The sequence below is a fragment of the Scylla paramamosain genome, chromosome 5 (assembly GCF_035594125.1).
Source record: "Scylla paramamosain isolate STU-SP2022 chromosome 5, ASM3559412v1, whole genome shotgun sequence".
NCBI lineage: Eukaryota > Metazoa > Arthropoda > Malacostraca > Decapoda > Portunidae > Scylla > Scylla paramamosain.
This window is the reverse complement of record NC_087155.1, coordinates 24,850,157-24,860,055: the sequence shown is the minus strand read 5'-3', so window position 1 is coordinate 24,860,055 and position 9,899 is coordinate 24,850,157. Positions and strand designations below refer to the sequence as shown.

The 9,899-nt window shown below is 42.9% G+C and overlaps 2 protein-coding genes across 5 annotated transcripts in view; one reads left to right on the top strand and one right to left on the bottom strand.

The window, feature by feature from the left end:
• Nucleotides 1-5,762, top strand: part of LOC135100708 (protein O-linked-mannose beta-1,2-N-acetylglucosaminyltransferase 1-like) — a 25,828-nt gene extending 20,066 nt beyond the window's left edge. The window contains exons 1-7 of one of the 4 annotated variants that reach the window (XM_064003888.1): nucleotides 786-926; nucleotides 3,002-3,187; nucleotides 3,553-3,679; nucleotides 3,858-3,932; nucleotides 4,575-4,684; nucleotides 4,940-5,099; nucleotides 5,625-5,762. In XM_064003888.1, the coding sequence (XP_063859958.1) occupies nucleotides 3,123-3,187; nucleotides 3,553-3,679; nucleotides 3,858-3,932; nucleotides 4,575-4,684; nucleotides 4,940-5,084 (522 nt within the window). In that variant the 5' untranslated portion in view covers nucleotides 786-926; nucleotides 3,002-3,122 and the 3' untranslated portion in view covers nucleotides 5,085-5,099; nucleotides 5,625-5,762. Of the gene's footprint in view, nucleotides 1-81; nucleotides 184-724; nucleotides 927-3,001; nucleotides 3,188-3,552; nucleotides 3,680-3,857; nucleotides 3,933-4,574; nucleotides 4,685-4,939; nucleotides 5,101-5,264; nucleotides 5,400-5,624 lie in introns of those variants that run through there. The other 3 variants (XM_064003889.1, XM_064003890.1, XM_064003887.1) reach the window with 3 other exon arrangements.
• LOC135100707 (AP-4 complex subunit beta-1-like) lies at nucleotides 5,105-9,899 on the bottom strand. The gene is made up of 5 exons (XM_064003885.1): nucleotides 9,557-9,899; nucleotides 8,935-9,035; nucleotides 7,956-8,130; nucleotides 7,250-7,515; nucleotides 5,105-6,727 (listed from the first exon to the last, which is right to left on the bottom strand). Exons 1-5 carry the CDS (start codon nucleotides 9,596-9,598, stop codon nucleotides 5,557-5,559), a joined length of 1,755 nt encoding a protein of 584 aa, XP_063859955.1. The 5' UTR covers nucleotides 9,599-9,899; the 3' UTR covers nucleotides 5,105-5,556.

Sequence of the window (9,899 nt, the reverse complement as noted above, 5' to 3'; positions counted from 1 at the left end):
AAGAATAGGTACTTATTACCAGATCCTATTCAGCTCATCACTCTAATTTCCCACCTACCCTTTCTCCCCTCGCCCTTGCAGGAGTCTGAGGTTCGCGCTGTTCAAGGCCCTCGAGACCTTCCCCCTTGAGGACAAGTTTATCATCCTCGAGGACGACCTTGTGCTGGCTCCTGACTTCCACTCGTACGTGTCACTCAAGGCTGGCTTAACTTGTTTGGCTTGTCCTCCTTATGTCTCCTCCTCCTCCTCCTTCTCCTCCTCCTCCTCCTCCTCCTCATCCTCCTCCTCCTCTTCCTCCTCCTTCCCCTCTCCCCCTCCTCTTCCTCATCCTCCTCCTCCTCCTCCTCCTCCTCCTCCTCCTCCTCCTCCTCCTCCTCTTGCTTCTTGCCAGGACCTAAAGGTATCTTGCTGTTTGGCTTTCATTTGTACTCCTTTCATCCTCCTCCTGGGATGTGATTTTCTTGCTGATATTATTATTATTATTACTATCATTATTATTAGTAGTAGTAATAGTAGTAGTAGTATTAGTAGCTTCATCATCATCATCTTTTCCACTTCTAATCTATCTTCCTCTTATTTTGTTCTTCACCGCTTATCTAACTCCTGCTCAGTATTGCAAAAGACATCCACTTATCCTCACTTCCTTGGTCTCTCCTCTACCGCCAGCCATCTTCCCTCCGTCAACAACATCCAGCCCCTCTTCCCCTCTGCCTCTCTCCTCCAGGTACATGCAGCAGACATCGGCACTGCTGGGGGCACCGGAGGAGGCTGTGTACGCCGTTTCCGCCTTCTCCCATCTGGCTGCCTCGCACACCGCCCACAACGCCGCCCGCCTGCAGAGAGCCACTACCTTCCCTTCCTGCGGGTGGATGACGACGCGCGCCTTCCTGGAGGAGACGTTGCCGAAGTGGCCCGATGCACATGTGGTATTTTCTTCTTCTTCTTCTTCTTCTTCTTCTTCTTCTTCTTCTTCTTCTTCTTCTTCTTCTTCTTCTTCTTTTATGTAAGAGGGACACTGGCTAGGGGAACTAGAGAGAGAGAGAGAAGCCCACTGAGGCGCCAGTCCCAAAAGAAAGGTCAGAAGAATCATCCAGTTGGAGGATAAGTCATACGAAGGAGGAAATACAGAAACAGGCAGGGAGCCTCAGAGTTTGTTAGAAAATGAGGTGAATGATTGAGAATACTGGTTTATTTATGTCACTCTCTCTTACCATCCATTTATTTACTTACGATTTTTTTTTCTCGTGTGGGGAAGCTTGGCGAAGGCTCGGAAAAAAAATATGGAGAGAAAAGAAAAATCCGCTAACTTTACAATTCTTACTGCTTATTTATCTTCCTGCTATTCATGTACTCTTGTCCCTTCCTCGGTGAATTATATACATTTTCCGAGTTTAGTTCCTTTTCTTTATTCAAAGTCTATGGTATATTTATAGATTCACTCTCGTCTCAATTTAGCAGACGGGACTTTTTTTTTTTTTTTTTGTCGTTTGCTGTGTAAGGCAATATATTTAATTCCCACCCACGTACGTCATTAGCGTGGTAGTTTATTTATATTTTTTTCTACGTAACTTAACCTCAAATGCCACACGACCTCTCTTATCCCATTCTGTATCAAAAAGAAAATAATGATCGTGACGTTAATGACGTAGATAACAGCAGGATGTACAGTGTTACCAGAGAAAAAAAAATGTATGTATAGTTTTGTGTGGTAGAACGAGGCGGGACTAATTTTGTGATACTACCAACTCTCTCTCTCTCTCTCTCTCTCTCTCTCTCTCTCTCTCTCTCTCTCTCTCTCTCTCTCTCTCTCTCTTGAACATTCCGTAACATCTCCCCGTCTTCTGCCCTCGCCTCCTCTCCCATCCTCACCCATGCGCTGATAACCTCTCTTCGCTCTTCCTCTCCCCGCATCACCAACCCCTATCCTAGTCCCCACCACTCACCAGAAGCCCTCAACCTCCCTCAGCACCTGGCCTCAGACTCAGGTAGCACCTCTCACCACTCTCATAAACACGCGACCCGCACACGCACAGCAGAAACCTGAGAGAGAGAGAGAGAGAGAGAGAGAGAGAGAGAGAGAGAGAGAGAGAGAGAGCTCAGTTGACTCTAAGGCTTTGTTTACTCCATCGCTCACATTATCTCGACCGTCCAATTTATATTACTCGAAAGGGAAGTGAAGCTAGTGTCTCTGATTCCTTGCTCATTCACCAGCTTTACAACAGTGCCTCTCCCTTCTCCCGTACCTCCTGTCCTTTCTTCTTTCCTGTACAGTGGTGTCTGTGGTTCTTCTGCCTCCCGTTTCTCCGCCCTCGTTAGCTTTTCTTTTTCTAGTCTTCCTCCATTTCCGTTGGTTTCATGTTTTTTTTTTTGTTTTTTTTGTCGCTACTTTTTTATTGGCTTTGTGTTTGTATGGTATTTTTATTTTTTCATCACGACTCTCTCTCTCTCTCTCTCTCTCTCTCTCTCTCTCTCTCTCTCTCTCTCTCTCTCTCTCTCTCTCTCTCTCTCTCTCTCTCTCTCTCTCTCTCTCTCTCTCTCTCTCTCTCTCTCTCTCTCTCTCTCTTCCAGATAACATATTATTTCCCATTTATACTTTATCTTTTATTCTATTCCCTTATTTCATCTTGGCTTCTCTTCTCTTTCCTCTCCTCCTCTTCCTCCTCCCACACACTTCACCCATCTATCTTTTCCAGCAATTACACCTCCACTTTCTTCCCTAAGTTACTCCACTTCCCTTTCAATACATTCATTTATCCACTCTCGCTCATCATATTCCTCTTCAGAGTTCACGTTCTTACGATTCTGCCCCCTTTCTCTCTCTCTCTCTCTCTCTCTCTCTCTCTCTCTCTCTCTCTCTCTCTCTCTCTCTCTCTCTCTCTCTCTGCATCATTCACCTACACTCATTCATTTCTCATTTGTATCCTGTATCCATTTCTTCTTTCATCCTGCCCCTCCCCTCCCCCCTTCACATCCTACTCAAGTCCTCCTCGTCCCCACGCAGGGCACAGACTGGGATTACTGGATGGGGACGGAGGTAGTGCGTGGCGGGAAGGAGTTGGTGTTACCGGAGGTACCCTCGTACTACTCACGGTGGCACCCTCGGCTCCCACACGGATGGCGCCATGGCACGCTGGTTCAAGGAGCGCCCTCTCACATCCCTGCCACACACCACACTCAACCTGACGGCGTAAGTCAGTGGCCCGTATTCAGAGACGCTTTGCTCTCTCGCCACGACGGTTTTCAAAGGACACAGAGATGATTAGCCTGGTTTTCAAGTGCTTCGCTATTTAATAATATACAGAAATGTTGTTGATCTGTCACTAGAATTGTATGAAAACCCCCGTGAAAACCCGTCACTTCAACTAGAGCCTTTTGAAAGTAGTTGAGGTGCGGCGCAGGAGTGTTTCAGAATATGCTCTTGTGTGTACTTGTTTGTGGTGATGATGGTTATTCCTACACAAATACTCTCCCCCTGTTACATAATAGTAACTCTAAGGGGACTAATATTCATAATGTGTTCGTTGTTCATCCCTGTCTATCACTCCCTCATAGTGTTAGCCGCAAGGTGTTTGAGGCTCAGGTGCTGCAGGATTTGTCCGTGGCACAACCTCTCATCAGCATTCACACCAAAGACCCAGACTCTTCTACTCATGGCCTCCTCCATGTTCCCCTCCACCAGGCAAGTATCTCATCGGTAGTAGTAGTGAGGTAGCAACAACACTCGAGGCATTACAGTAGTATCAATAGTAGTATATCCAGTACTTATTGTAGTAGTTTTGTTTTACATGATGTAAGGATTAAATGCAATGCACCAGTTGTGTAAGCCAGTGCTTCTCTCTGATGACCTTGGTGTGCAGGATGGGTCGGTGTGGCTGGTGCGGGTGAGGATGCAGCATGCCGAGGACAGTCCTGCCTTCAGGATCGTGGCAAAGGTTTGACGTACTCTACATACATTACCTGCTATGTGTTCATTTATATGTCATATTTTCTCTTAAAGTATTTTCTGTTTGGCACATGTGGGTAGGCTCTATCTAACAAAAAATTACACAGATATAGGTTTGCATGTCCATTACAAAGATCAGAGAAGTGTCTTTAAGGTTAATTATTAAGAGAAGTACAACCTTAAAGTACTGTATTTTAAGTTTGTTCAAGTTCTTAAGTTTCAATGTACTGCAATATTCAATCAGAAATATTGATTTATGATGATCTTTTGCTGAATATACAATAAAATAATCAAATGGCTATAACTTTAAGATTGGTCATGATTTTTGTAACCAGCATGCACATCTGTGGGAATGATTTTCATAAAATATAAGTACATATAAATCAGAAAAGATGTCTCTCTTTCTCATAGAATATAAGAGTTGCATTGCTCTATGACCTCATATACATAAGCAGGAAAGAGCAAGAGATATAGTATATACATATATAAAGACCTTTGGGTATTTGCAGCAGTGGGAACTTTACTTTCACTTTGATTTTTTTACTCTATTTTATAAATAACATCTGTATATATGCATTAATTAGTAAAATCCATATAGGGGCTCAGCCTTTCTGTTGCAACATTTCTGCAGGCCCTTGATGTATGGCATGGTGATGCTCGTAACCACCACTTTGGCCTGTGGAGGATCCCCTACCACAACGTTATGGTGCTGGTGGTGGGTGTGCCCTTCTCCAGGTACAGGTGAGTACTGTCCCCAGGCTGCAGGTAACAGATGGCACAGCATTTATCTACCTGTATACCAGGCTGGCAATCCCACATAGGGTGGCTCAAACAAAGCACCACACTCACAAACACATCATTCTTACTCTTAGCCTTATCAGCCCCAAGTGGAAAGGTATATTCTCATGGACCACTGTACTATACGCCCCACACAGCATCTTGAGGCAGGAAATATAAATAGAGCAGGTGAATACTTAGTATCCATCTACCCCACAGCAATCGTGTGAAGCGCAAGGGCCAGATTGTGCAGGCAACACCAGCTGGCATGGCCTTCCTGCTCAACGAAGGAGACAGTCTGGAGGGAGTCACCTTCCGGCAACACTACCCACTTGAATTCAAGCAGATACTGGGACTTCACTGATGACATGAAAACTAGGTATGTAATATATTACTAGGTTTTACTATGTCAGTTTCATAACAATCCAATAATTGTTTGACACAAATTCAACAAATATGACTGCATGGCAAAGGACTAGAAACAAGATGAGAAGTACAAATCTTCCTTTTCATGAATCCAATGAATGTCTCTCCATACTCATAGACAAAATGGAAACCCCAGAGATGAGAGAAGAAGACTGCTTCATTCAGAAGTAGATAAGCCATCTACTCAAACCAGATGATGCTTACATTCACCTACACAGCATACAAATTCACACTCCTTTCTACCAAACATGCCTTACTACTGTTCTTGGATCCTTGGCAGGGACAAGGGAAATTTTCAGCCCATTAGCTTGGCATTTGGAAAGGCAGGTGACTTTCCAGTTAAAACCTCTCTATGGTGAATTTTAAGACATTTTTTTAACTTCTGTTGGTCTGAACACAACACATGAACATTAATCACTTCCTCCTAACTGTTGCTCTTGACACTCTTCATTATTACTACGAAGCGACTGCTTTACAGTGGCACCCAGAAGAAAGGCTGCATCGCTAGGGTGTTCCTGAAGTGTTGCATAGATCAGTGCAGCACGGGAGGCTGGCTCACCTACACACTTAAAGGCACGAGCAAGAATAGCTGCCAGTAGGAGCTGTGTCTGGGCTGGTCGAGAAATGAAGATCTGTGCAGCAGCCGTCACCAAATCTGCATGAACAGATGGAGAGAAGGCCAGGGATGATATGTGCTGGAGAATGTCTGGGGCAGAGTCCAGGTAGGGAGCCAGTGTGCCCAAAACATAGAGAACAAGAGAAGGAGCTGCTTCTTGGACATGTTCATGTGACAGAGCTCTTATAATGGCATCTGTCAAGTTTTGTGGTAGCTCAAGTTCATTCTGTGGCATAGGTAGTGCTTTTAACTCAGGTTTAGGTTCTTCAGTGTGAAGTGATAATTGTGAAAGTGACTCTTCCAAAGTTGTTTGATTCTGCACTTCCACATTTCCTAGAGAGGAAGACTGAGATAAAACAGGATCTGGAGGACTTTCACTTATATTTTTCTCAACTGATGGTGGTGACAGGACAACATTCATAAGACACTCCAGGGCAGCAATCACCACCCTCTCAGCAGGCGCATCAAGAAGTGTTACTAGCATGGACAGACACATGTTGTGGGCTGCATGGCTGACCTTGGCCAGTAGTCCCATGCAGCTCACAGCACCTCGAAAACTTTGATAGTCACTGCAGAAAGGCTTCACTTCCTCCATGAGACAGCACACATTGTCCTCAGTACTGATGAGTGGAAGAACTTTGAGCTTCTGTGTTTTAAGATAGCCAGGATCCTTTGCCCGCACAAGGAAGTACTTATAATGGGGACCAAACACCTTGCATATGTCCCCCAGAGTACTAAGGAAGTCCAGCAATAAGTAAGATGTTTCAGACACATTTCGGCTGAGAATCTTACACACTGAAGGCTGTATCATCTCCAACATGTCCTTCTTGAGGTGTGGGTGATCCTGGGTCCAGTGGAGGAAGAGTTTCACCACAGCCACTAGCACTGCAGGAGCCCTCGACAGCAGTAGCTCATCCAGTGCATTCAGCAGGAGAATCAGCTCCTCCTCTGACTTTGGGGAATATCTTAAGGAGACAGGAAATAATAAATTGCAATTAATAGTGAAAATATGTAACTGATTAGGCATACAAATTGTTTATTTTTCCCTCATTACTGCATGTTTTTTTAATTATTGTACATTAAAAGTCCTTACTGAAGTTATAAAAACCAGAAATATCTGGACCTGACTTCTGGCTGTATCATTCAGGATTGTGTGAAAGACTAAAAACCTCCAGAAACCAAACATTTTTCCATAGATGCTGTCTACACACTAAAGCATGTTTTTGGCACCAATACCAGCAACAGTGACCAGAAAATAATGTTTCATCATATCACAAAACTATTTCCATGAAGATAAATGAATTAAGAGATCTAACTCCTTGAATTAGATGCCAATGTGTTTGAAATAATACAGCAAATGGCTGTTCCCTGATGTGGTATTGTGCCCCCAACGCCTGTCACAAAAGCCACTTGCTCAGACCACAAACACATCTTAAATCCTTGTCTGCTACCTTGAACTTAAATTAGCATAATTTACATAAACCAACCTGAGCAAGATGGTGAGAACATAGACAGCATTGCACTCAGAGAACTGCATAATCCTGCTCAGTAGATAGTGGGCTATGTTCTTATTGACCACAATGCCACCTTCTGCCTGCAATATGTGGTCCAGGGCAAGGATGCAATTGGTGATGACAATGGGGTCAGAGTCACGCAGTCCATCATAGAGGGCATCAGTCAGCCCACATTCTAGAATGGCCTCTGGGGCATGGTCAAAGAGCTTCACACACCCCAGCGCCCCACACCGTCGCACCTGCAGAAAGCCAAACATTCACACACTTAAGTGAATGTACCAAAAAATGTGCACCGATAAACTGAATTTTACTGCTTATATATTCACTTCATACAATGCTTCTAGCTATCTCTTCTTATCTATAACTGTTAGTGTCATGTGAAAATCAACCCACTGTCTGCACAGCTCTAATTCTCATGAATGCAATAGGTTAGGATATTCCAGAAAATAAATCTTCATGATAAGCAACTCCATTACTCCCCCTATATCATTAACCTTTTCAATCATATGGCTATGACTGAATAGTTATTGTAACAAAATATCATGACTTTCAATATGGATTTGTAAATGTATGATGCTGCATTACTTGAAAAGTATTAGGCAAACAAGAGTACTGGCTTGTGCTGTGATAGAAAAACGATAAATGGTGGTTAGCTGGGTATCATACAATAAGGATATACCATTGCTGCTTGATCACTGAGTGCAGATGTCAAAACCCGCACAGCACTTTCCTCTATCCCAGGGAGAGCTGCTAAGGCTGAAATGCTGGCACTGCGAATGGTTGGGTTAGCATCGCTGGCATCTCTTAAGAGCAGATTGGCAGTCAAGAGAGCCAAATCATTATTACTGTGGCATCTGCAATAAAAAAAATAAGTGATATTTTTTCCTTTATTTCCATTCATAAAGTTAGAAAACAACTGACCTTTTTATGTACCACATTTATATAAAGAAAAGTATAAAATAAATAAAAAGGTGTTCTGAGTGCTACACACTGCACATAAACAAGAACAAAGGTGATACTGTGATTCATCCTTAATGAACCAGCAGTAATAGTAATCTTGTTAATTTATGGGTACCAGTGACCATCCTCTCTCTCTCTCTCTCTCTCTCTCTCTCTCTCTCTGGCAACACCACAGATGTAAATATGGACATGTGACGTGGTGCTGTTACAGTACATGCTAAATACAAAAATCTCTAATGGGTTTTTATTGTGTACCTATTTCTATGGGCGTTTTGATTATGTACTATGGTGACCAAGCCCGTGTTCAGAATTTCAACAAAGACCACTGAAACCACACTATAAAGTTAAGTTAAGTAGTTTATTATATATTTGCGAGCTTTCACCTGCTCCAAGGTAGTACAGGCACAATATATTTCTTCATTACTAAGTCAATGGTAATGATTTATCTGGTTTACTGATCATAGTAAGTAAATATTTAATTTCTAGAGCCAAGAGTTGCTAGTGGCCCTTCCTATCATGTTTGGATTCCTAAATTTTTTTTAACAAAGAAATCTGGTCCTTGTGTTTAGGGTGACCCTCAATCTTTTGCCTAAATATTTGGCCTGCACATCTCAACCTATGTATACTCGAAGAAATACATTTCTCAAGAAAACCTTTTCCTTTTGATACTGAAAACTCAGAATCAGAATCATACTTACTTGTCAGCAATGTGGCAACAAGTCAGCTTTTTGCAGAGAGTGTCATGGGATGCCAGCAGCTCCACCACATCACTGGTAGGCAGGTCAGCACCACTTATCATCTGCAGTGGAAGTATTCAGGAGCTTGCTTACATCTTTGCAGACTAATTCAACCCAAACTTCATAGTATTTCAATTCATCATTTCCCAATGTTTGCAGTTTCCCATCTTTAAGCCTAATTTTCCTACCAGCTACCAAAGTTTGCTGTGGAAATGGAAAGGCCCCCCCCCAAAAAAAACTAAGTACTAGGAAATATTGCATAGTGGCAGGACAGTTGAGGCACGGAGTATCTACTTGGGCTTTGATTACTAATTCCTTCAATGTACAGATGATTTAAAAAGTCATATTTCTGCCCAGAAATAAATTTACATAAATAAATAGTCACTGTCTAAAAATCAGTAGCCTAGGATTGTTTAAAAAAAAATCCTGATTCTTGTTAGCCCGTGGAGATTAAGCCTACATGTAAACTGGACCTCTTTACCACAAGCCAAACAAAGGAGGGCACCTGACTGCCTGTTGAATGCACACCTAAACTCATTACAACAAGGAACACGAATTGCCTTGGCAGAAAGTAAATACTCACCCTAGAGAGAAGCTGTTTCTTTTCTGGGCTTGTTGGAACCATTGTTATTAGTCTGCTGGTTCACAGGTTTTGCTGAGACTAGTAAATGACAAGGTGTTTAGATGTTGTTATAGTTTATGACTATACACACTAGGTAGTTATGACCACCCTCACGTTCTTGATCTCACTATTTGCAGCATTTCTAATAGTGAGTGTCACTCTCAGACCAGCACATCATCGTTCCATAATTCGTAATACATTTTCCATTTCAATTTGAAAACTGTCAAGTGTCAGGAGCAAGTGTTTACATTCTGCAGGAGCAGCGGTGGTGCCACATGGTCCGCTGGGATCACAGACGGCGGTG